Raw genomic sequence first — 27371 nt, forward strand, 5'->3', positions numbered from 1 at the left:
AGCTTCCCCACACCATTGGGACTCCTCAAGCAGAGCTCGGCGGTTGTGGCAGAGGGAGAGTTGTGGACACAGTGGGTTCCCTTGAGGGCCCAGGGAACACCACCACCCTCCCAATTCAGTGGGGTTTGACCTCTCACCATCTCACCTGAGGCCGGGAATGTGGCAGGGGCGGCCATTGGAGTTGTGCTGGGGAATGGGAGGTATGGTTGGGATAGAGCGAACAGATGTTACAAAAGAAGACGGGATCGCTGTCTGAAAGCTATCCCGTCTTCAGTTCCCTCTGTTTCTCAGGATGGCTTGGAGAGCAGACCAACCATTCCACAGAACCTCACTCTGCTCCTTTGCAATGCCAGGTCGGTAAAAAACAAGACCCATATCATCCAGGACCTCCTCCTGGATGAAGATGCCGACCTGGCTTGCTTCACAGAGACCTGGCTGGGAGAGGATAGCACTGCCATATGGGCGCAGGCCCTCCCAGCTGGGTACTCTGTCAGTGAGCAGGTGAGGGGAAGTGGGCGGGGGAGCGGAGTGGCTCTAGTCTATAAGAACCATCTGACCCCTGACCCGACGACGGCCTGCTGTGACGCGTTTAACAACTTCTTTGCAGACAAAATCTCTCAGATAAGAGCCGACTTAGATGCTACCATTGAAACAGAGTCGACAGGCGAGGTGTCCAGTGACTCCGCCGATGTAGTCATACTGGATCAGCTCCAATCTGTGAGTTCTGATGATGTGGACAAGCTGCTTGGTAAGGTGAGGAAGACAACTTGCCCTCTTGACCCTTGCCCATCATGGCTGGCCATCCAGGGGGGGGGGATGCATTGATGAGATTCCTCACGGATATCATCGGTGCATCCTTCAGGGAAGGACATGTTCCATCTTGTTTAAAGGAAGCGGCGGTTAGGCCGCTCCTGAAAAAACCTTCCCTGGACCCCCTGGATATGAGGAATTATAGGCCGGTGTCATTGCTGCCATTTTTGAGCAAGGTGATCGAGAGGGCGGTTGCCCTTCAGCTCCAAGCTGTCTTGGATGAAGCCGATTATCTAGACCCATTTCAAACTGGCTTTAGGACAGGCTTTGGGGTTGAGACTGCCATGGTTGCCTTGACCGATGATCTGCGTCTGAGCATTGACAGGGGGAGTGTGACCCTGTTGGTGCTCTTAGACCTCTCAGCGGCTTTTGATACTATAGATCACGGCATCCTCTTGGACCGCCTGAAGGGGTTAGGTATCGGGGGCACTGCTTTGCAGTGGTTCCGGTCCTTCCTCTCGGGCAGGTCTCAGAGGGTGCTACTCGGGGACTGTAGCTCCAGTAAGAGGTACCTCACTTGTGGGGTTCCTCAGGGGGCTATTTTGTCCCCGATGTTATTTAACATCTATATGAAGCCGCTGGGTGAGATAATACGGAGTTATGGTGCTGGGTGTTATCAGTATGCTGATGACACCCAAATCTATTTCTCCGTATCTCGTTCGTCGGCCTCGAATTCCGATGGCATCTCTTCTCTCAATGAATGTCTTCAGGCGGTAATGGGCTGGATGAGGAAAAACAGATTGAAACTGAATCCAGACAAGACGGAGGTGCTCATGGTAGCGGCCCCGAAACCAAGAATTGGGTTGCAACCTCCAGTCCTGGATGGGGTCACACTCTCCTCCAGCGACTGTGTTTGCAGTCTGGGGGTGCTCCTTGACTCGTCGCTCCTGATGACAAATCAGGTAAATGCGACGGTCAGGAGTGCCTGTTATCAGCTTCGGCTGATACGCCAGCTGCGCCCTTTTCTGGAAGTAAGGGATCTCGAGACGGTTGTGCACGCGCTGGTAACCTCACGCCTTGACTTCTGTAATGCACTCTACATGGGGCTACCCCTGTGCTTGACTCGGAAATTACAGCTGGTTCAAAACATGGCAGCCAGGCTTGTGTCAGGTACATCTAGGAGGGACCACATTACTCCGGTTTTGAGGTCCCTCCACTGGCTGCCTATCAGCTTCCGGGCCCAGTACAAGGTGTTGGCTATCACCTTTAAAGCCCTAAATGGCTTGGGTCCAAGCTATCTTAGGGACTGCCTCCTCCCGTACAATCCTCCCCGCGCTCTTCGGTCCTCTGGGAGGAACTTGCTGCAGCCTCTAAAATCTAGGCTTGCAGCAACCTCCCAGAGGGCATTCTCTGCTGTCGCCCCCAAACTCTGGAACGACCTGCCGGATGAGATCCGTCAGATAATATCATTAGACAGCTTTAAAAAAGCGGTCAAGACGGATCTCTTCCGGCAGGCCTTTCCAGATTAACCATCCCGGCCCAGGTTCCCAGGTTCCCTGATTTCCTCATTCCTCCCATGGCCCCATCTTAGTGACGGTTGAGGATCAACAGAGGTATATCAGGGTTTTTAGTTTTAACTGCTGTTTTTATGCTTGATATTGTGTTTTTAATATGTTATACTGTTTAATACTGTCTTAAGGGGGGAGGGATAAAGTGTTTTTAATTGTCATATTTTATATTTTACTGTTGTTAACTGCCCGGATTGGTTTTCCAGAGGGCGGTATACAAATTATTATTATTATTATTATTATTATTATTCAGAAGCGAGCGACCCACAGTGGTGGCAGACACACTGAATAGCTCAGCTGGATGTGCATGCAGACAACTGCCTTGGTGTGGGAATAGAGGGCCAGGTAAAAAGAAAAGATGGAGCAACTCCAGGCCATCCCTGGAGTATCCTGGCCAGTGCAGACACTCAGAGGGTGTTGGACTCTCCATTTATTGAAATCTTTAAGCAGTGGTTGGTTCAACATCTTTTAGGAATGCTGTAATTCTATATTCCTGTACAGTGGGATCCATGTGGCTCTACAGATGTTTGTGATCTGCATTTCCTAGCATGCCTCAGCATGAAGTATGCTGGCCAGGGTTGCTGGGACTTGCAATCTCACAGCATCTTGAGAGCCAAAGGTGTCCCACTCCTCTATTAACTAGCATTGTATAAAAATAACACACATCACATTGCCTTTATGGAAAGGTAACTATTGCACCAGGAATGCTTCTGCTGAAATAGGAAATAACCTCTGCACCTGGCTTGTGGGAGTCACAAATAATGCAGTGCAGACAGCAGTAGACCATCATGTTAACCTTCTCATAGGCCTTATTTATGTTACAGCAACAACCCTCCCCTTGAAGGCATGCACTGAGGCCAAGCTAATTGATATTTATAAAGCTCTTTGGAGATCTTGAGCTGGGAGCCGCTAGCATTTTGATTTGCTTCAGGACCACCTGCATAGAAAAAGGATGCATTCATTTGAACGCTGCCTGGCTTGATGCAGCCGCCAATCTGATATCAGCCGAGGAAATTCACAGAACAGATGCGGCTGTCACATTTAATTTCTGATTCTCAAAAAGCACAGAGGACAAGGAACTCGTTGAGGTGGAGCAAAGGGAAAAAACTTAAAATAAATAGAAGCATATTGAACATGAGAGAAAAAGGAAGAGCCATTGTTTCGCTCTTGCCGTTTATGAAGGTACTGTCTCTGTTAAGAGAGTGTGACTCATTCCTCCCACAGAAGGGGACCTGAATTTAGCTCTCTCCTCATCCTTTACCTTTTTCTTTTTCAGTATGTGCATCGAACAGCTGTATGTTGTGGTGTCTTCATCTTCCACGTGTATGTTTGCATTTTGAAACTGTACTATGGAATGAACAAATATAACATGTTCCCTATTTTCTTGAACAAAACAATTCCAGGTATTATTTCTTATATAAGCTTTTACATCTTTTTTAACTTTATGCTTGATGCATGGAGCAAAACAATGAATATTGTTCAGCAGTATAACACATTCCTTCCCACTCCCCTGATTTCCATAATTAGACTGAATTCTTGAGAAGAAATAAGAATCTTTTGTCTTTTGAAAATGCAGACTCCTCTGCATGTGATCATATGATATTTCAAATATTTCTCTCAGCATGGGCCACAACCATTTAAAGTCCTCCATTTTTCTTAAATGTCCTACATTTTGGGCTGAGTTTTATCCTGCAGTTGTCCTACAGTTTGGTCTAGATTTTGTCCTACATTTTGTCCCAACATTTAGTGGACAATTATGGCAACCCTACAAGGCATATTACTTGACTTTTGACTTAGAAGCAAACAGCTTGCGCCTCAAGGTTGCACTGAAGATTTTCACATAAAACCATGCCATAAGCAATCTATCTCTTATTAGTTGTATGACTAGGCCAAAATCTTGTTGCCCTACACATGTGTAAGTTCTGCTACACAGTGGTTCTCAGCCTTTGGTCCTCCATTTGTTTTGCAGTTCAGATTCCAGAACCTCCAGCCAACTTTTCAAAGTCCTGGTTATGACCTATAAAGCTAAATACGGCTCAGGTCCAGGCTGTTTGACAGACTGTATCTCTCTGTATTAACCGGCCAGGACTCTGAGATCACCAGGAGAGGCCCTTCTCTCAGTCCCACCATCATCACAAACACGGTTCGTGGGGACACAAGACAGGACCTTCTTGGAGGCTGCCCCTAGACTCTGGAACTCCCTTCCCAGGCAGGTCAGAATGACCATTGCTGGCAAGCTAAAACATTTTTATTCAGACAGGCTTTTAAAATAGAAAGTCTTTAAAGAACTGGCTGGGGATTTGTACTGTTTGAATTGAATTGTTTGTAAGTGCTTTCATCTTTTAAACTGCATTCTATTCTTTTAATTAGTAATGTGTTCTAATACTGTATCAGTTTGATTCTATTTTAATATTCACTTTGGTATGTTTTTACTGTATATACTTGACTGTAAGTTGACCTCATGTATAAGTTGATGGGAGGTTTTAGGGCCAAAATCATGGATTTTGGCATCACCCTTGGATAAGTTGAGGGTGAAACTTGGGGGCATGTAACAAAGGATGTAAAGGACAAAATAAAAGGAAAACACCACTTCCCTCCCTCCATCTCCATCTCTAGGCATCCCCCAACCACGAAATATCACTTTCGTAGTGCAAGAGGAAAAGGTTTTAACATCAGATTGAGAAGGGAAGGAAAGTGAGGGGGGAAATGGAGTGCTCTGTGGGCAGAGTGAATCAGAGGAGGAGAAGGATGGGAAGGGAAGGTTTTAACATTCGATTGAGAAGGGAATCCCCTCTTACACACACTCCTGCCTCAGCAGTGCTTTCAGAAATCACTGCCAAGGGCGGGAGAGTGGGGCATCAGGGCCAAGCTTCTATCAGGACCTTTCTGAGCAGTATTACAGTACTGACCTGTATATAAGTCAATGCAGGATTTTAGGGTCAATTTTTGGGCATAAATTTTTCATCGTATAGTCAGGTATATACGGTCATTGCGTTTTTTAAAAAATTGTAAGTCGCGTTGAATTCCAACTTTGGAAAAAAGCAGCCTACAAATAAATAGAACAATAACAACAAGAAGAATTTGGCCAACTCAGGAATTATGGGAGCTGAAGTCCAAAATGTCTGGAGGACCAAAGGTTTGGAACTACTACACAAAAACAGACATGTTAGTCTGGAATATCAGTATACAAAGGGATCTTGTAGTACCTTTGAGACTAACTGAGGTGGTTTACAGATCGCACAAAAAGGGTGGTCTGCCGCCGCCTCCATTTCTGCCGCTGGGAAGCCTCAGCCTCCACAAAAAGCAGCTTCTAATTGCATCGTGGTTGCGACACACGAGTGCGCAAATGGTGCACTCGTGATGTCGCAAGTGCAGGGGGATGTGCGGACGCTAAGCTTCTGACACGTCAAAATGGCGGCGCCCATGTGTATAGGGCACCGCCATTTTGTATGTACTAGGGTTGGGGCATCCAGAAAGGATGCCCTTCCTAACCCTAGTATGTACCTAGTACGTACTTTTTGCGTGTCTGGAATGCGCCTGAGTAAGAGAAGTTGTTGCATAAGCTTTCGCAGTTTTGGTCTATTTCACTCTATGCATCTGAGGAAATAGATTAAGTCTGCAAAAGTTTGTGCTACAGCTTGTTTCACTGAATCTCAAATGTGCTATTAGATCCCTTTGCATACTTTTGTCTGATGAAGAACAGCTCAAGGTTGTGGAGTTGTGCATGTGGTATCATTGTGCATGGATGCATGTTGGGCATTCAGCATGATACAGATTGTACATGGGTACACATGCATATTTTGTTGTGTATGTGGCTCTACATTTGTTGACTTGGTTCATGTGCAGCTATTTACATAACCGAATGAATGTGTATATCCATTTATGTGGAAATGAACATGATGCAACCCCGATGTAGGAGCTCAGCCATAGTGTTGGAATGATTATTTCTACTCACATACCAATCTGTTGCAGAAATTAAGTAGAAATGATTGTTGAAATTAAAAATAAACATATTTTTAAAATAATGTATATTCTCTAGCAAGGTTTGAAAACAAACCATTTTTTTAAATGGTTTCTGAAATATAACCAAACCAACACTTTAAGGGAAATTACACAAGAAGGTATTTCATTGAAAAATGACTTTTTGAGGAGTATTATTCCTGGAATCCTCCAGTTAGCACATGCAGTGGGCATGCTGACTGAATGATTAAGGAATATATAGTCAAAAGAGTAACTTTTCCAAGCTCTGATTTCATTAAAATGCTTAACTGGTCAGCAGAATTCACAGCAGGACAATGTGGGGAAGGTCAATAGAATGAAACTATTCTCAGACCAAACAAGTTGAAGTAAGGATGAATGATGGTCACATACCCTCCAACGTTTCACGGACAAAAACAGGGACATGTAAGGACAAGCAACATCAGAGTGTGGTCAAGATGGCAAAAGCTATGAATGCAAAAGAACAAACAAGTTAGGAAAAGCTATAGCAGTCTGTCTGAGCTTACTGGGAAGGGCACGACTTTATCTTCTTTTCTCCTTCCCACTGCTGAGTTAATCTGGGTTAATTTAGATTTTACCAAAGATGAGGACAAATGAGGAAAATAGGAGAAGGAGAGAGAAAGTGGGACATTTTAAAAGCAGCTGAAAAAATTGGGATGACACAGGATTCATTGGGACTGTCCCTGTCAAATCGGTACAGTTGAAAGGTATGTAGTCATGTGGCTTATGACTGTGGAAGTGTCATATAAATTGCCTTCAGTAAAATAGTAATGTGATGCTCTCTCACCATCTGCCTCTATTAGATATGGTGTATTAAGGAAACTACATTCCAGGGATGAGAATCAATTGCTTTGTTCGAGACTGCAATACAGAATCACTGTTTCAAGTTGTCTTCATCTTCATTGTGTTCTCACTAAGTTAGCATTTCTATAGCAACTGCATGCTTGCATCTGCCTGATACATTTCCCCTTCCCCCAGATAAAGTGTAAGGGGAATTCAGCAGCAAGGATCGCCAGTTATTCTTAAAGACGTGTTTGAACCAACAGAATTTCTGTTGGCTGAAACACTTTCGCGTCAATTACTGTTGTTTCAAACACAGGCCAGGATCCCAAATCACCCCAGCATAGTGTAGATAATAACCAGCAGAGTTATGTTCCACTTGTATTATGTGCTCCCTATGCTGGATACCACCATAACACAACAGATGTGGACTGCAATTAAATGCACATGGCTGATGACCCTTGGGCAATTTCAGTGTACATAAGTGTATGCTCTGGGCTCTGCAGAAAAGCACAAGCCCCATTACAGAATGAGTAGAAGCCCATTGAAGGTCATGTACACCCCATCAAATGTGTATTCGTGTTTGTTTCTCATGCAGAACTCTATCAGCTATACTCCAAGGATTGGTTTATTTATTGCACAGCCTATAAGCTTTCTTGAACCTGGTACACTCCAGACAGTGCTGACCATAGAGAAGAACATACAAAGAGCTGTTCTCTCTCAGGCTGAAGGCCTATCTAGACTAGCTTCCTATAGCAAAGGCATCAACTGGATGACTATGTGGGGAGCCCACCTGCAAGACACAAGTACAGCTGACACTTCCCTCTCATTTCCCCAGCATGTGAGGCATGACTGTCTCTGATACTTGAAGTGATACACAGCCATCCTGACCAGTAGGCACTGAAGGCCCTAACCTCTATGAATTTACCTACTCCCCTTCTAAACTATCCACAGTGGCAACCATAATTAAATCTGGTGTAAGAGAATTTAACTATTTAGCATCAAGTGCTATTTGGAATATTTTGCTTCATCCGTCCTGAATGTCCTGCCATTCAGCTTCATTGGGTAGTTCCAGTATTGGTTCTAGTATTGTGAGTATTATCCACCTCATGAATAACTGCATACATCTCTAGCAAGTATGTGTTTAGTCTAAACAAAACAATACCAGATAGAGCCTTTCATCATAGAGTGACTTGTTTAATCTCTTGATAATTTAGTCCCTTGAGAAAGTTGCCCCTTTCTGCATCTTTTCCATTTGGGGAAAAAAAAACTTTCTCAGATGTCATGGTCAGAAAATGGCATTCCAGATGTTGTCATAACATGCACTTGTATAAGGGAAGGGTAATCATAGCAGTTTTATTTTCAGTTCCTTTTCTAATTATGCCCAACATTCATCAAAATTTCCATCTAGCTCTCCAGCACACTCCAGGATCCCTTTCTGGTGTAGATCTTGGAGACTGTTAGTTTGTTTTCCAATGGCTACCTCTTTGAAAACTGCTATGCAGAGATTTGCCATGGCTGCATCTGATTTGTCATATGTGGTCACTGATATAGTGAAGATCACTCAAGCTGGCACCTTCCAGATGCACTGAACTGCTACTTCTTTCCTCTCCAGACAGTTTGGTCCCTTGTCACACTGGTTGAGGAAGATGGAGTTTGTGGTCCAACACATCTGGAAAGCACAATGTAGAGAAGACTGGTTTGTGGTGATACTTGCACTTTTAGCTATCTCTATATGGAATACCAACATGGTATAGTGGTTTGAGCATAGGACCAATGTGACCCTGGAGACCAGGGTTTGATTCCAAGCTTATCTACGAAACCCATTGGGTGACCTTGGGCAAGCCACATTCCCTCAACCTCAGAAGAAGGCAATGGCAAGAATCCTCTGAACAAATCTTGCCAAGAAAACCCTATGATAGGGTCACCTTAGGGTCACCATACATCAGAAGGCAACCAACAACTACATCAACAACAAATGGAATAAAGGCAAGGCTGCATTCTATCACCATATTTCTTCAGCCTGTATACAGAAAATATTGTATACAAAGCAGGCTTAGACTCAGAGGAAGGAGGTATGAAGATTGAAGGAAAGATCATTAACAACCTAAGATATGTAAATGATACAACACTACCAGCAGAAAATACCAATGACCTGGAACAATTACAAAAGAAAGTCAAAGGAGAAAGGGCTAGGGTATGTTTAATGTTGAACATTAAGAAAACAAAAATAATGATTAGGGAAACTCTGCATGAATTCATCATTGTCAAAGAGTTCCCATACCTTGGATCAAACATTGATCAGAATGGAGACTGCAGTTAAGAAATCAAAGGAAGACTAGGAATGGGAAGGGCAGCTATGAACGAACCAAACAAGATCCTAAAGTGCGAAGATATAACTCTGAACACTAAAGTTAGGATTGTTCAAGCTATTGTATTCCCCATCACAATGTGTGGATGTGAGAGCTGAACAGTGAAGAAAGCCTATAGAAAATCAACTCATTTGAGATGTGGTATTAGAGGAGGGTGCTAAGTATACCATGGATGGCCAAAAAGACAAGCAAATGGGTCCTAAAACAACCTTCCCTGGAAACCAGGATGATTAAATTGTGGATGTCTTACTTTGGCCACATAATGAAAAGGTATTAATCATTGGATGCTAGGAAAGTGTAAGGCTGTGGAAAGAGAGGAATGCCACATGCCAGATGGTTAGACTCAATCAGAGAGGCCATGGGCCTGAGCCTGCAGGACCTGAGCAGGGAGATGGAGGACAGGGGGTCTTGGAGATGCCTCACCCACAGGCCGCCATGGGTGGAGATTGACTCAAAGGCAGTTAACAGCAACATCAAAATGGTACTCCCCAGCACTACTGCTTCTAATCATCTAGTCCATTTGGTTTTAAGTTGGCTGACTTCAGTGCAGTGTAAGGACATTGTAAATTCATCTTGTTTGGCAGCAAGCAATACAAACCAGCAGCAAAACAAACTGCGCGTTGCTTTACCCATTGACATCAAAGATACTTTATGACATGATTCTCTGCCATAGGAATAGTTATCATCATTCTTTCTGCTTTTTTCCATCTCTAGTTGGAAGTATCTCACTTTAGACTAAAATAGATTGAAACCAGAGAATAAAACTGTCACCTTCCCAGTAGGCAATTAAGACGTTTCTAGGTAAAGACAAAAATCCCTTCTGATATTTAACACTCTTCTGAATTTAGAAACTGATGCACATGTCACAAATATAAAGAGAAATGAGAGGTCAGCTCTGCTATTCTAGGAGAAGTGAAGGGTGTGAATTAGCTTGGGTTTTTTCTTCTTCTTCTTCACAGTTACAGACAACAACTTGCATGTTCCACCAGTCCTCCCACAACCAGCACAACTATATCTTTTGTTTCAGAAGCCTGTTTTAAGCATACAATTCTGAAAGTAAATCCACTGTGGATTCTTTGACTGGGTTGGAGCTAGACTTAATCATGGTTATCCAAGATCCTCTGAAACCAATGAGAATTAATTAAATGATGGCTAATTTAAGTATCATTGATTTCAATGGGTCTCCTTAATCAGCCACACATCTGGTCCCAGACTATTGTTTATAAACTTCCTCTGGACATAAGCCTCTCTTCTTTACTTAGAAAATAATTTGTATCACCACGTACACTACTGTGTAAATTGCATGAAATATATTGGCATCACCATCACTGTTAAGCATAATTTAATCCTTTCTTGTCATCATATGGCTTATAAGTCAGTCATAGGGTTTTCTTGGCAAGATTGGTTCGAAGGAGGTTTGCCATTGCAAACCCCTCTAGACCAACGAGAGAGTGACTTGTCTCAATGTCACCCAATGGGTTTCCATAGGTGAGCAGGGTTTTAAACCTTGGTCTCCTGGAATCCTACCCCAACCTTCAAACTACACTTTTCTTTCAAGACACTTTGTGTGTGTGTGTGTCTGTCTGTCTGTCTGTCTGTCTGTCTGTCTGTCTCTCTCTCTCTCTGTGTGTCTCTGTGTTTCTTCAAGTTGTCTGTCGATTTATAATAACCCCATAAATTTCAAAGGGTTTTCTTAGGTAAAGGATATGCACAGTGGGGTAATTGGCTCCTTCAACAAGAGGATGGGCACCCAATGTGAGCATGGACTGACACCAGAGGTGTAGCTATGGGGTAGGGTGACAGTTGTACCTCCCAGGAAAATTGAAATTTTCCTTCAGTCCACAAATTTCTAATATTGCAGAGTGAGACAATGAAATTGTTCACATCAACAACCCTTATGTTTGCTCTGTGTCACATTCTCCTTGTAACTTTGTCTGTCCCTTTTCTTTGGATGCTTGTATTTCTGTATTTCTAAGTATGCAACTGAAGTTTTAAATTACTACATTACTAGAAATTTAGGGGCTAAAGGGGAATTCTTATTGTGGGGCAATACCCTCATCTCCGCATAGCTGCACCCTGACGTGCTCTAATAGTTGCTAATTGGGGTGAATAATGTGTTCTGAAGAAATCTAAAACATATTTGACTCCAATCACAGGAGAAGCTGTGCTTCCTTTGTTTTTGTTATTGCTCTTTGACAGAGCACCCAGAAAGCACTAGAGATGCAGAGTTCATTATTTTGACCTGCTTCAGGCAAGCTAGAATAAACTTCAAAGTGTCTGCATTTGTGTGTGACAGAGATGGAGGAAGGGAGAAGGAAGACTCCTGACTGGCTGAACCCATCTAAAGAAATTCTTATGAAGTACCAAAGATGCCAAGCAACAGCATCTCAATGGGTGGAGGAGAGTCAGGATCAGATGGAGCGGGATTCAAATTCCAACATGGCCATAAAAGTTATTGGGTGATGATGATGATGATAATGATGATGATGATGGGGATGATGATGATTTCTTACCTGCCTCTCCCCATGGATCAAGGTGGAAAACAGCAACAGACATACCACATCACTTAAAATGCATTAATTTAAACACACACATCAATTTGAAGTCGAAGGCTTTCACACTTGGCATTCATAGTTTTTTGTGGGTTTTTTGGGCTATGAGACTGGTTCTAGAAGAATTTATTCTTGACGGTTCACCAACAACTGTGGCTGGCATCTTCAGAGAATGCTGTAATGGAAGAGAGTGGGGTATATATACTGTTGGTTGAGAGGAGGTGATTTGCATGTTAATGTATTGTTCTGTTATTGAATGGTAAGGTTGTCTGTTTACTTAATGATCCATTATCTGCTGGGAATCCCCTTCACCCTGGAAGGGGGGGGGGGGTATTTGGAAACACGAATCAAGGAACATGAGAGACACTGCAGAGCAGGTCAGTCAGAAAAAGCAGCAGTAGCAGAACATGTTATAAATGATCCTTGTTATAAAATCCTATTTGAAAACACTGAAATTGTGGATCATGTCAACTATCAAGTCAGAATGCACAGGGAAGCCATTGAAATCCACGAACACCTGGACAATTTAAACAGGAAAGAAGAAACCCTTAAAGTAAACAAAGTTTGGCTACCAAAATCAGGACCCAGCAAATGCAAATGAAAACCACGCAGGGTGAGGGGGATTCCCAGCAGACAATGGATTATTAAGTAAATGGACACCCTGTAGACCTTGCCTTTCAACAACAGAACAATACACAGATTAACATGCAAATTGCTTCCCCTCAACCAACAGTATATATACCCCACTCTCCTCTATTCCAGCATTCTCTGAAGATGCCAGCCACAGCTTCTGGCAAAATGTCAGGAATAAATTCTTCTAGAACACAGCCTCATAGCCTGAAAACCCCACCAAAAACTACACATCAGTTTAAAAGTACATGCATGCAATTTAAAAGGACCAGATATACATATATTAAAATAATCCACATTTAAAATTCATCATTTAAAATACACAGTTTAAAAATCATCTGGATGACCATGAGTTGGTAACTCTTCTTCATTCTAACCCATCTCACATGCTTACAGTGGTGATAAAATGTGTAGTGAGTTCAGGTGAACAGTCCAGGTGAAAAATGTGTGTGAAATCTTTTAAAGGAATTCTAGGGCCACGGGAAGACTTTGGCTCGAACCTGTGTGGCCTTCACATCCTCTGAAGGTGGCTGACCCAGCCTGATATATGGGAAGGAAGAGGGAGAAAGAAAATGAGAGGGAGAAAGGACTGACAGTAACAGCTTACTTTCAGCTGTGGCTTTATTGACAATTATCCACCACTGTTGTTGTTGTTGTTGTTGTTTCTGTGTGCCTTCAAGTCATTTCCATCTTATGGTGACCTCCAAGGTTAACCTATGAAGGGGGTTTCTTGGCAAGATTCATTCAGAGGAAGTTTGTCATTGCCTTTCCTAGTCTCCACAGTCATAGTGCAACACTCAAACAACTATGCCATGAGGGTTTCCCTGAATCTTAAGAGATTACCCCCATCTCTGCTGACCCCCGTTTTAGAGTACAATAGGTGTCTGATTGGCAATACTTTTAATATGTGCTCAGGAACAGGCAGATCAAAGCAAATACATATGGATCATAGCCATACAGGATCACAAAATGCTACAAGCTCTCAAGATAGTAATGGCTCAGGGTGGAACCTTCCATTATAGAGCTCCAACCCTGCATTTAAAGAGTTAGTTGGAAACCATGCCTTATGAGGAGAGACTTAGGGAGCTGGGTATGTTTAGCCTGGAGAAGAGAAGGTTAAGAGGTGATATGAAAGCCCTGTTTAAATATTTGAATGGATGTCATATTGAGGAGGGAGCAAGTTTGTTTTCTGCTGTTCCAGAGAATAGGATACAGAGCAATGGATGCAAGCTTCAGAAACAGAGATTCCACTTCACCATTAGGAGGGATTTTCTGACAGTAATTGCTGTTCGACAGTGGAACACACTTCTTCAGAAAATGGTAGAGTCTCCTTCTTTAGAGGTTTTTTAAACAGATGCTAGATGGCCATCTGTTAGGGGTGCTTTGACTGTGAGATCCTGCATGGCAAGGGTTGGACTGGATGGCTCTTGGGGTCTCCTCCAACTCTACGATTCTATTCTTCTAAGTTCCAGATTCAATGCCTGGCATTTCCAAATAGTACTGGAAAAATTCTTGCCTGAAATCCTTGAAAGCTGCCACTAGTTAATCTCAAGCAGCGAAATGGTCCAATGGATTGATTCAATATAAAGCAGCTTCCTCCATCTACCTGATACCAGTTCCCTTTTTAAAATATTCTCCTAGTGAACCATAGCACTGTCAGATCATCTAAAGAGAACAGAGTGGTGGCAGGAAGTGGAGAGAGCACTGAAGACTAGCCATTTTTCAGTGTTAAGTGCCACTGTGGAGTTTAGGTGGGTCCAGCTTTTTCATCTCTCCAGCACAACCACTGCATCAGTATGATCTTCCTAATGTGTATTCTTCTTATAAAGGGTACCAAAGAGAGATGAGTCATGACAGGGAAAGGTCACTGTATGTCTAGATAATTTACAAAAGATGAAATGAGTCTGAACCCAGTGTGCACATATTCACCTGCTTTATTATAATAAACGAACTAGGGAGGCCCCAAGAGACTAAATATTTTCTTATTGGCAAGGAGGGGGCATTATATATTAAGTCTACAACAACAACAACAAAGGAGGAGGGAGGGAGAGAGTCTCTAGGGCAGCTTACAAAATTTCAAAACACAAGTAAACACATGAAAAGCAAATTAAAATCTACAAAAAAATTACTCTAATATCACAACATAGAAAGAAAATATGCAAGCCTAATTAAAAGTAATCAGCTTGAGTAGCACATCATATACGGGCAGGGAATCTTTGCCTTGTGCCAATATGGTATGAGAGCAGACTTCAGGCAAGCCTCCCAGGTTATAGCATACAATGATTTATCAAATTTATTTATTTGCCTTATAGCTCACCTTTCCCCTTTGAGTGGAACTGTAAGCAGTTTACAATAAAAATGAACAAATACATAACAAATTTAAACAAACACACACATCAATGCAAGACTAATTTATGACATACCACTTAAAATTCCTTTCTGCAGCTTGTAAGAGCACTGTACAGAAAACATACAATTATTTATTTGCTTGCTTGGACAAAGATGTAGAGGGGTGTATCTACACTCTACGAATATCATAGTTTAATACCACTTTAACTGCCAGGGCTCCAGTCTACCAAATCCTGGGATTTGTAGTTTTGTGAGGCACCATTAATCTTTGGCAGAGAAGGAAAAAGACCTCTTAAAACTAAAAATCCCAGGATTCCATAAGATGGAGCTACAGCACTTAACGTGGTATTGAGCTTCATTATTTCTACAGTGTAGATGCACCCTTTGTCCACTGGTGAGAAAACAACAGGGAGGCAGCTTGCCTCAACTACCTAGGTATGTAGGTGGGTATCATGTCATAGACAGAATGCCACTATTGAGAAGGCATTGTCCTGGTAGACATTATATGCATTCACATCTCCACTATGCAGACAACAAGTGTGATGTAGGATTGCTAGTGGGAGACTTCCCCTGTGAATTAAAGTTCTTGGGTCAGTCCAAAACATGATCCCAATCTGAAGTGGAACCCTGTAACCCACTGGGTGACTTTGGGAAAGTCACATTCTCTCAGTCTCAGAAGAATGCAAAGGCAAACTTCCTCTGTACAAATCTTGCAAAGAAAACCCTGGGAGAAGTTTGCCTTGTTGTAGTTTGTTGTTGTTAATGCCCTCAAGTCAATCTTGACCCATGGTGACCCTATGAATGAGATATCTCCAAGACTCCCTGTCCTCCAGTGTTCTGCTTAGTTCCTCCAAAGCCATACCCATGACTTCCTTAACAGAGTCCATCCATCATGAGGCCTCCCTCTCTTTCTACTTCCTTCCACCTTTTCTAGCATTATTGTTTTTTCCATTGATTCATGGCTTTTCATGATATGTCTGAAGTATGACAACCTACGTTTTGTCACCTTGGCTTCCAGGGAGATTTCTGGCTTGATCTGATCTAAGGTCCATTTGTTTGTCTTTTTGGCTGTCCATGGAATCCTCAGCACTCTTCTCCAGCACCACATCTCAAATGAATTGCTTTTCTTCCTATCTTGTCTCTTAACTGTACAGCTCTCACATCTATACATGGTAATAGGAAATACAATGACTTGTATGATTCTGACTTTTGTGCTCAGTTGTATGTTTGCATTTTAGGATCTTTTCTAGTTTTTTCATAGATGCTCTCCCCATTTTTAAGCTTCTTCTGATTTTCTGGCTCCAATCGCTATTCCTAAAGTTTGTGTTAGGTCTGCATATGATGGAAACAACACAACAAGATGATTGTATGCCTCACTATACAAATACGATCCTCATTCTTGCTGCTTGTGCCTTTAGTTAAAGATAGAAGAAACCACAAAAGAGACATCAGATGTATAACCAAGGCAATGGAGGTTTAGCATTCCTGCTCAAGAGACCTACTTAAGCCTAATATGAGAAAATGACCTATAATTTTATGGATGTGTAAAGCAGCCCTTAGCAGTTCATTCCTACTATTAACAGACTAAAGAGGCCTGAAGCCTTGCTTTCTCCAGAGACAGATGTGAGAGAAAATCAGGCTAGCATAAAGAGCCTTGCTGAATTAGAACAAGGGGCTATTTCAGCTTTCTTCACATACATGTGCTGGAATACAACTTCTATACCTCCCTGCTCATGGCCAGCATGACATTAGGAGGGCCCTAGGTTGGGGAAAAAGCTTATCCTGCCATGGAACAGCTTTTTCACAATGGAAAAAAAGTCACCAAACAAATGCCTCCTGGAAGCCTACAGACAAGATATAAAAGCTGTAGCCCTCTCAGTTGTACAGTCAGGCATCAATATCCACAGATATTTTCATCCGCCGATTGAAGCATCCATGATTTGAAAATATTTCAAATATATATAAATTCCCAAACCTCAATTTTGCCATTTTTATAAGGGACACCATTTTACTATGCCATTGTATTTTATAGGACTTGAGCAGTCATAAATGTTGGTATCCAAGGGATGGGCCTGGACCCAAACCCCAGCAGATACCAAGAGCTCAGTGATGTCATCTGAAGACAAGTACTTGCATACTTGTCTGGTATGCAAGTATATACTGTCTCTGAACATGGTTTAATGGGAATGTGAATAGCTATTGGCAGACCTTCATGAATTTGCCTAACCTCTTTGAGAGCCTGTTTGTCAGTGACCATTGCTTCACACTCTAGCAGCAGGCTCTCTTCAGTTCACTATAGGAATCTTTCCAGATATTCTCCCTGCCACTCCTGTACTCCTCACACAATGTCATCTGAAAATAATCCCGTTGTTGCAGAATATTCACAGATTTAATCACCATTTATTCATGTGGCATTTTGAATCCAAAGGTTCAGCACTTCAGGTACTTGGAATAACTCCAAGTTATTCTCCATATGGCCAAACTCATGATACTATGATTTGGTAGTTTCCAGTTGTTGGTTATGTGAAACAGTCCTTCCTTTTGTCAATTCTTGTGTCCATCAGTTTTATTAGCAGACTGGGGAAGGATAAGAGAATGTGTGAAAAAGATAATATTTCTGAAGGGGCAGGGCCCTCTCTGAGCTAAAATGAAAATGTATTGCCTGGGAAGCAGTTTTTGAACTTGGAAGTGTCACAGACTGGGTCAAGCTGAGATGACATGATGGCTGTTCCAGCAAGGCTTCAAGGGCAGCAAGACGCTGGCATCTGTGGATGAATGGCCTCAAAGTGGGAGGAAAGACAAGCCTGTTAACTAGGCATCCATGTACATAGCATGTGTACGGATGCCTTGCCTAGCTGACCACATCCCCATGTGTGCATGACTGTACGTATGTGTGAGAAAGACACACACAGACACACACAGACACACACACACACTGAGAGAGAGAGAGAGAGAGAGAGAGAGAGAGTCATGAACTCCTGATATTTCCTGATCATTTATTGCCTGAGGCAACTGGTCTGCTCTGAGCTAAATCGACAAAACACACCCAGTTTGTCTGTCCACAGATCAATAACCAAGCAAGCCATAGCCAGACCTAGAATAAAACTGATGGACACAAGAATTGACATCAGTAGCAGCCATCCCCCCCCCTCCTATGTCAAGATATGCTTTACAAACCTAGACTTACCAAGAGAAAGGTGTGGGCAAAGTGGAAAGAAATATCAAGGAAAGGAGGAGGGGACATTCTGTAGGCTTTTATCTTACTTGTTTATTCCCATGCTGTCCTGGAGCAGGGAGACCGAGGGAGCAGGGAGCATGGAGTGGGAGGTCTGTGGTATGGTGGTGATGGTAGTGGTAGGAGGGATGCAGTCCCATTCAACCCCAGACACAGAGCCAGGCTGGTCTTGTGTTGTTATTGCTAGGTGCCTTTGAGTTGGCTTTGACTCATGGTGACGTTGTAAATGGGACCTCTCCATGATCCCCTGTCCTCAGTCACTCTGCTCAGCTCCTGGAGACTCAAGGCCATGGCTCCTTGATTGAATCTATCAATCTGATATAGAGTCTTCCTCTCTTTCTACTACTCTCTACCTTTCCTAGCATTATTGTCTTTTCTAGTTAATTTTGCCTCCTCGTGATGTGGCCAAAGTATGACAGCCTCAGTGTAATCATCTTGGTTTCTAGGGAGTTCAGGTATGATCTCTTCTAGGATCCATTTGTTTGTCTTTTTCTCAGCACTCTTCTCCAGCACCACGTCTCAAATGTGTTAGTTTTCTTCCTATCTGATTTCTCCACTGCCCAGCTCTCATATCCATATATGGTGATGGGGAATACTATGGCTTGGACAATACTGATTTTCGTTGTTCTTGTTGTGTGCCTTTAAGTAGTTTCTGACTTATGACGACCGCAAGGTGACCCTATCATAGGGTTTTCTTGGCCATTGCCATCCTTTGAGGCTGAGACTTGCCCAAGTTCACCCAATGAGTTTCCAGGTCCAAGTTGGGTTTTGAACCCTGGTCTCCAGAGTCCTGGTCCAATGCTCAAACCACTATGCCACATTTAGTGTTCAGCTGTATATCTTTATACTTTAAGATTTTGTTCAGTTCTTTCATCGCTGCCCTTCTCTTTCCTAATCTTCTTCTGACATCTTGACTTCAGCCTTCATTCTGATCAAGGTATGGGAAATCTTTAAATAGTTTGGGTCCAGGTTACCAACAGGATTGCCTCCTCCCATATAACCCACACTGTACATTCGGGGCCTCTGGTGAACATTTACTCCAGTCAGCCAGGACCAGGTTGGCACTTGTCAGCCAGAGGACTTTGTCTTCACCTGCCTCTAGACTGTGGAATGACCTGCCAGAAGAGATCCAACAACTGAATATGCTGTCTGAATGTAAAACATTAAAGACCAGTCTGTTCTGGCAGGCTTATCCAGATTATTTTTAAATTGTGAATTTTAAATTATGAATTTTAGATGTGGATTGTTTTAATATGTGTACATCTTATTTGCCCTTTTAATTTGATGTATATTTTAACTGATGTATTTTAACTCATGTTGTTTGTTTGTTAATTGTTGTTGTCCCCTGCCTCTATCCATGGGGAGAGGTGGATATGAAATTAAGATGATGATGATGATGATGATGATGATGATGATGATGATGATGATGATTTATCTATTTCAATGTTCTCACTTTCTAGGTTGAATTTATGTAAATCTGATCTTGCACCAACATTTTAGAGAGAGAGAGAGAGAGAGAGAGAGAGAGAGATCTCAGCAGTCTTTTTTCTGAAGTTAAGAGAGCATCAGGTTGGACCGGTACCTCTCCACTGGAGCTGGACCAGAAGGTGGGAAAGAAGAGGTGCTAGATAGGAGATCAGCAGCCTTTCTTCCCAAAGGGCTGGTTAGCAGTTGAGAGAGCATCAAGCTGTCCATGGACCAGGGGCTGGACCAGGAGGGGGGCAGGAGGAGGTGCTGCCCACCTGTTGATAGATAGATAGAAAGAAAGACAAATGGATGGATTAGATATAATAGACAGATAGAAAGATAGAGGCAGGTAAATAGAATAGAATAGAATAGAATAGAATAGAATAGAATAGAATAGACAGACTGCATAGACAGAAAGCTGGCTAGAGGTAGACAGACAGATGATAGCTAGCTAGCTAGCTAGCTAGCTAGTTAGATCTCATCAGCCTTCCTTGCCAAAGGGCAGGTTTGTAGCTGAGGGAGCTCCAGGCTGTGGATCCTCCTTCTGCTCCCAGGGCAGGTGCCTCTCCCTCGGAGTTGGGGCTGGATCAGGAGGGGGTCAGGAGGAGGAGGAGGACGAGAGGCAGAGGAGGCTTGGCCAGGCAGGGATGGGCAGTGGGGGCGGGGGTCTGCCGGTGGTCGCCATGACTGCTGCTGGCGCTGCTGCTTCTGCCTGATGCTGAGCATCGGAGGCGCGGCTGGAGCGGAGCTGTCCCTTCAGCACCTTCCTTCCTTGCTTGGCGAGCAGGGCAGGGGCTGCTCCAGGGGGCTGCAGGCTGCCTCCAAGGGAAGAGGGGGTGGAGAGGACATTGGGCTGCCTCTTTCTCTCTCTCTCTCTCTCATTCACTCTGCCTGGCCCAGGTTGGACCATTCTTGCCAGAGACAGCTCCATCTTCCAGCTGGGAAGAAGGAAGGACCCCGCCCCAGAGATGCTGCTGCTGCTTCCATGCTCAGGGAAGTTGCAGGCTCCCAGAGAGGATCGGAGCAGCCACAGAAGCTCTCCAGGTAAGAAAGGAGGTCTTGGGTGGGGGGATCCTAAATTTTAGGGGTCCCTTTCCAGGGGTGTGGTGGGAAAGGCTTGCTCCTGGGTCTGTGGGCTGGTGGAAGGAGAGGCTTACCTTCTACCTGAGAGGTGGGGTGGAAGGAGACCAAGGGGACCTACCTCCCTTGGCTCTTTTGGACACAATCTTTTTGGAGAGATGGGGCTTGGTGTGCGTGTTTTACTGCCATCCCCATCTTCTGGAGCTGTTCTGGATGCCCACCCGGCCATCAAAGCCCATGCCCTATTTCCAGTTGCTCTTCTCTCCTTGAAGGAGGGGGCTGTGGCAGCCAACAAAGCTCTATATGTGGCATTGTGTCAGAGGGAAAGGAAAGAGAGGAAAAGTAAGGCAACCACAGGGAAATACAGGGTTTGTAATGTCACTACAATCACCCATCACCTGCTGTTCTGCTGAAGAACAATAGCTATATTTCACAGAAGGGAGTTGGCACCATAGAAAGGGGTATGGAAAGCTCTGTGCATGGCTATCTCTGATAAGATTACAAAGCATGAGTGAATTGTGAGGGAGAAAGAATGTCAGTTCCTCCCGCTCTTGGCTAACCTTGATTCCCTCCTCTGATAATCCCATAGGTCTTCTCCTTCCCTGCCCCATATAGATTTGGAAGACACTCACCATGACCAGGCTGAGTCTAAGGGATTTATCAGAGACTGATTGTGAAGACAATGAGATCAGCATCAACGTTGGCGGCTTTAAGAAGAAGATGCGATCCAACACGTTGTTGAGATTCCCTGAAACAAGGCTGGGCAAGCTGCTGAGCTGCCATTCGAAGGAGTCGATTTTAGAGCTTTGTGATGATTACGATGACACCAAGAATGAGTTCTACTTTGACAGGAACCCTGAACTTTTCCCTTACGTGCTGCATTTTTATAACACTGGGAAGCTGCATGTGATGGGGGAGCTCTGTGTCTTTTCCTTCAGCCAGGAAATTGAATATTGGGGCATCAATGAGTTCTTCATTGATTCTTGCTGCAGTTACAGCTACCATGGTAGAAAAATGGAACCAGACCAAGAAAAATGGGAAGATCACAGTGACCAAGAAAGCACCACCTCTTCATTTGATGAAATCTTAGCCTTCTATAATGATGCTGCTAAGTTTGACAACCAGCCTTTTGGGAAAATCAGGCGGCAGCTATGGTTAGCTTTAGATAATCCTGGCTATTCTGTCATGAGCCGAATTTTCAGTGTCCTTTCCATAGTGGTGGTTCTTGGATCCATCATAACCATGTGCCTCAACAGCCTCTCAGACTTTCAGATTGTTAGCAGAAATGGGGACTTGGAGGAAGACCCTCGGTTTGAAATTGTGGAACATTTTGGTATTGCATGGTTCACCTTTGAGTTGGTAGCAAGGTTTGCTGTGGCCCCAGACCTCCTGAAGTTCTTTCAGCATGCACTCAATCTGATTGACCTCATGTCCATCCTTCCATTTTACATCACTTTAATTGTGAACCTGGTGGTGGAAAGCAGCCCTGCTTTAGCTAACTTGGGTAGAGTAGCGCAAGTCTTGAGACTGATGAGAATATTCCGCATCCTAAAACTTGCTCGCCACTCCACAGGCCTTAGATCTCTGGGAGCCACTCTCAAGTATAGCTACAGAGAGGTTGGGCTCCTCCTGCTTTACCTCTCAGTTGGAATCTCTATATTCTCTGTAGTGGCTTACACAATTGAAAAAGAAGAAAACAGGGCCTTAGAGACCATCCCTGCTTGCTGGTGGTGGGCTACAGTTAGCATGACCACAGTTGGCTACGGGGATGTTGTCCCAGTGACCACTGCAGGCAGGCTGACAGCTTCTGCCTGCATCCTAGCTGGAATCCTGGTAGTAGTTCTTCCTATCACGCTCATTTTCAACAAGTTTTCTCACTTTTATAAGCGTCAAAAGCAGCTGGAAAGTGCAATGAGGAGTTGTGATTTTGGGGATGGGATGAAAGTGGTTCCTTCAGTAAACTTAAGGGACTACTATGCCTACAAAGTTAAATCCCTCATGGCCAGTCTCACAAACATGAGCAGGAGCACACCCAGTGAATTAAGTCTAAATGATTCATTGCATTAGTTCATGGTCCTAAGATCAGTTTGCATGCTGGAAAACCTAGAGGTGTATTAATATTTTTTTTCTCACCCCAGCATCTAATGTTTTTGGCAATTTACCAAGGGATGGATGATTCATGTAAACATTCTTTTTCAGTATAAGATGCCCTTTTTTCTTTTTTTCTTTTGCAGAAATCTTTGGGTAGCAATTGACATGTTCTTAAATGTTGTGGAATTTTTTTTATTGTGCATCAAGACTCAGGGACAATATACATTCTAAAGCAAACCCAATATGTGCTGGCCTGCTGCAGAATGTATGTTGAACCCATCACAAAGTCATGATGTACCTGAACTATCACTACATTCAAAAGTCCAGCTATGGTTAAAAATGGTTGTGTAAGTCTAGTTACCTCAGCAGTTCTGAAGAAGATGTGTTTAAGTTATAGTTTTCTACTTAACTACATTTTCATCCAGCTTCACGGAAACAGCTTCCTGGGTTTTCCCCCCCTCTACAGTTGTTGTCGTCTTTGTGACATTAGTGCTGGTGGTGCTGTGCTTCTTTGTCACATGTACATTTTGCTTAGGAAGTCCCTGTGCAAACACTGAAAAGAATATTTCCAGGAATGTCACATACGTGTGCACAAAAACACTTGAAAAACTGGAAATACGTTAACCTAGTTCCATTCCCATTGTGTTACAACTGCAATAACAAAGCAGTTATAAATGCCCAAACCTCCTTGGTATTACTAATTAAAAGTTCACTTGGAGACTCACCCCAATGATAAGTAATGCTATCACAACCATCCTTATGCAACCATTATTGAGTTTAATTCTTCTCATGAAACTGGAACTCATTGTGTAAAAATTTAAACTTAGCAAAAGGTCTGAATACTATGAGTGGAAGGAAGTGCAAGGCCAACTCTTCTATTCCAAACTTGCCCCCTTCTTCCCAATGAATGCTGCATCTGAGCTCTGCTGATCAAATCTGTTCTTGTGTATAAAGAGGCCATCAGGTTCTGAGACTAGAATAAGGGTGGGAGATATGTGGCATTTCCAGTGTAGTTGGACTGCAACCATCATCAGCCCTATCCAGCATAGCCAGCAGTGAGGGGTGGTGGAAGTTGTATCTCAACAATATTTGGAAGGTATAAGTTTCCAACCTTGGATTAGCGTGTGATCGACTATTGAAAGAGCTTGACAGAATGTTTAGACTGACAGGAGGATAACTGTGAAGCATGCTAAGGTTGATCTTAAAGACCATTTGGTATTGGAATATTTCTCTTCCTTCTGAGAGTTATTGATAAAACTCCTATGTACAGCACCAGGTTAGGCCTGTAGTTTTGAAATGGATCTTTCTGCCTTGCAACTGAGATTTCCATTAGGACCACCTCTCTTAAAGGTCCATTGTGACCAAGATTCTCCCGCTATTGTGCCAAAGGCCTAATGTTCTTAGGCACCAGAAACTGACATCTCCTGTAAACTTCATTTAGAAGTTACATATACATTTAGAAGTTTACACATACATACCAAAAATGCATCAGAGTTAAAGTGATTTGTGTAGACATCTACATGAGAAAATAACTCTTGCTGCTGATGAGTGAAGAGAAATACACCAAAGTCAGTGGGCAAACACAGTAATATTTATTGATATTGATATTAAAGGCAACTGCCTACTGGACAAAAATGTATTAAAATGATGTAGTACATATTTTCAGGATACTGTCCAATTTTATTGTGCAGAACTGGTTATGCAGTGCTAGTATGAATCAATGGTTTCAGTGTTGGACTCGGACTCTGGGAGACCAGGGTTCAAATCCCTGCTTAGCCATAGAAATCCAGCAGCAAGTCACACTGTTTAAGCCTGAGGGAAAGGCAGTGGCAAACATCCTCTAAATAAATATTAGCAAGGGGAACCTATGATGGGGTACAATAAAGCAGAATTGACTTGAAGGCACCTAAAAACAAAGAATTGGTCATGGGTGGCTGGATATGAATTAAAAAGTGGCACTCCGTTCTCAACCCAGTGACTACTAACATCAATAGAGGTATAATGTCTAGATCAAGGGAAATAATAGTACCACTCTATTCTGCTTTGGTCAGGCCTCACCTGGAATATTGTGTCCAGTTCTGGGTACCACAATTCAAAAAAGGATGTTGACAAGCTGGAGCATCTCCAGAGGAGGGAGACCAAAATGGTGAAGGGTCTGGAAACTATGACCTATGAAGTAGGACTGGTTCTGCTTTGCCTTGAGATAGAAAGTTAAGAGGTGATATGATAGTCGTGTTTAAATATATGAAGGAATGTTATATTGAGGATGGAGCAAGCTTGTTTTCTGATACTCCAGAGACTAGGACATGGAGCAATGAATGCAAGCTACAGGAAAAGAGATTCCACCTAAACATTAGGAAGAACATCCTGACAGTCAGACCTGTTTGACAGTGGAACGCACTCCCTCAGAGAGTGGTGAAGTCTCCTTTTTTGGAGGCTTTGGATGGCTGGATGGCCATCTGTCAGAGATGCTTTGATAATGTATTCTTGCATGGCAGGGAACTGTACTTGATGGCTCTTAAGGTCACTTTCAGGTCTATGATTCTATGATTTTATTAGCCCAACAAATACTAACCCTAACAGATTTACCAGCAAGCAAGGGTAGATCTACACATTACTTCTACCACATTCTTTTATCATACACAGTAGTTGTATGTGGGTAGGGAGAATTAAGTTAAAATGCTTCCCTTTCCATCCATCAGTCCTTCCAAGATTGCTCCTTGCCCTGGAGCTTTTTGCCAATATGGAAAATGCTATTGTGATCTTTCTTTTTTAAAAAAAAAACAAAAAAAATAGAGGCAAATCTGCATTAGGGGGTGGGATGGAATTTGAATGGACAGTGTAGTGTATTGTAGCAGTTAAGGTGTTTTGCTTAGACCTAGGAGATCTGAATTGTAAACTTCAATGAACTGCAATGCTCCCTAGGCAAGCTTGGGAAAATACACTCTCTCAGCTCAAGCTACTTCACTGGTTTATTGTGAGAATAAAGTGATGAGAAAAAGAGACATGTGTATCTTATCAGAGAAATGTAACCATGTAAATAATTACCACATTCTCTGCCAGTTACTGGCACCACACCACTCACTTCCAGTAGCTTCAGAATGTGTGGTAGTGGTGGAAAGAACAATCATTGATCTACACATAAAGTGCTGTTCAACCCTCAGTATCATTGATTTTACTGTACATGAAGCAGTCAAAATTAAGCATTTCTGTGCTTTCAGTGGTAGAGAGCTAAGTATGTACTTTATTCTTTCTGAAATCAACTAAGTGCTTAACTTTTATTGAAATGAAATATTAGGACTGGAATTTAAGGGCCAAACTAAACAAGAGATTATCCACACTATCTTTTCCCCTCCTAAAAGCAGCAAGAGTGGGAACCCATTGCAATTCAGAGAGACAGAGGGCACTAACACTCTGGAAGCAACACAGGAGCAAGTCTGGTACAATACGTGTCTGTCCCAGGTAAGTGGTATGTGGGTGTATGATTGTAGTTACCAGGCATTTAAAGGTTCGGGTTGAGTGAGTCTAATGGATTATCTCTTGGAAGGGAAATCCACAGTACAGATGCTACAGCTTTATTGACATATTCATGACACTATTTACAATTTTCTTTTTTCCTAACGGGAACATTCAAAATGGTACACACACAAAAAAAACACAGCCATTAAAACCAAACTTTTAAAAGCAAATGTAATCACACACCATGCACACATATGGTTAAAACGTACTAGAAGGTATAGACTTCCATGAGCACAATAACATCACTTAGCTGAAAAATACAACACGGTGGTCCTCTGTCAGCTGAAGTCACAGTTTAAGCCACAGGTAAGCAACTGCCAGGGATTGGGAGACCACCTGGGCCCTCCCTAGGGCCTCCAGCACCCTGACCCACTACACCCTCATCCTCTCTAGTTTTTAGTTTTTTTTTAATGGCCCCAAATGGTCCTCCATTGTGGACATTTTTATTTCACTATGTTGACGTCCTCAGGCCCTAGAGGCTGCAGAACTGGCCTTGATGCTACATGTGATCCATAAGCCACAGCCTTCCCCAATTAAAATCATGCTGGATTAGTTCAGTTATCCAGTTAGATTCCAATTTGCTGTTCTGGAATCTGATGCAGAATCTGTGGAAACTCACAGAGTGCCTTATGCTATGTGAGATTCCACAGATTCCACAACACAGCACCTTATGCTAAAGACACTGTGTGGTTTTAGTAAGACTTATTGCTACATCAACCCCCAGTAAACATGCATCGCTCCCCACCAACATGAAAGGCATTTCCTGATTTCTAAAGTAAGAGTGGCAGTTCCTCCCCACATAGAAGTTGGGCAAATAGGTTACTATTTGTTGAATAATGGTCTACTACCACACAAAGGAATTGCCTTATCTATTGAGTTCAGTGTCCTCCGAGGAAGCTAATCTATGCCAAATCCAAATAGGGTACAAATTATTATTATTATTATTATTATTATTATTATTATTATTATTATTATTATT

At 42.9% G+C, this 27371-nt stretch overlaps 2 protein-coding genes across 5 annotated transcripts in view; one reads left to right on the forward strand and one right to left on the reverse strand.

The window, feature by feature from the left end:
* The window catches only part of STK3 (serine/threonine kinase 3), an 881840-nt gene that overhangs the window by 686403 nt on the left and 168066 nt on the right, over positions 1–27371 (reverse strand). The window lies entirely within an intron of this gene.
* On the forward strand, positions 19790–24605 carry KCNS2 (potassium voltage-gated channel modifier subfamily S member 2). 3 transcript variants are annotated; one of them, XM_042464938.1, is made up of 3 exons: positions 19790–19842; positions 20603–20746; positions 21398–24605. In XM_042464938.1, the coding sequence occupies exon 3, from the start codon at positions 21416–21418 to the stop codon at positions 22847–22849; it is 1434 nt and encodes a 477-aa protein (XP_042320872.1). In that variant the 5' UTR covers positions 19790–19842; positions 20603–20746; positions 21398–21415; the 3' UTR covers positions 22850–24605. The 3 variants fall into 3 exon arrangements, with proteins under 3 accessions (XP_042320872.1, XP_042320871.1, XP_042320870.1); XM_042464937.1 differs by having other exon boundaries at positions 19791–19842; positions 21372–24605; XM_042464936.1 differs by lacking the exon at positions 19790–19842 and having other exon boundaries at positions 20106–20746; positions 21372–24605.

Source organism: Sceloporus undulatus, chromosome 4, assembly GCF_019175285.1.
Source record: "Sceloporus undulatus isolate JIND9_A2432 ecotype Alabama chromosome 4, SceUnd_v1.1, whole genome shotgun sequence".
NCBI lineage: Eukaryota > Metazoa > Chordata > Lepidosauria > Squamata > Phrynosomatidae > Sceloporus > Sceloporus undulatus.

What these genes read in the sequence shown, in the direction of transcription:
- KCNS2 (XM_042464938.1), top strand. Translation starts at nt 21,416, where the DNA reads ATGACCAGGCTGAGTCTAAGGGATTTATCAGAGACTGATTGTGAAGAC.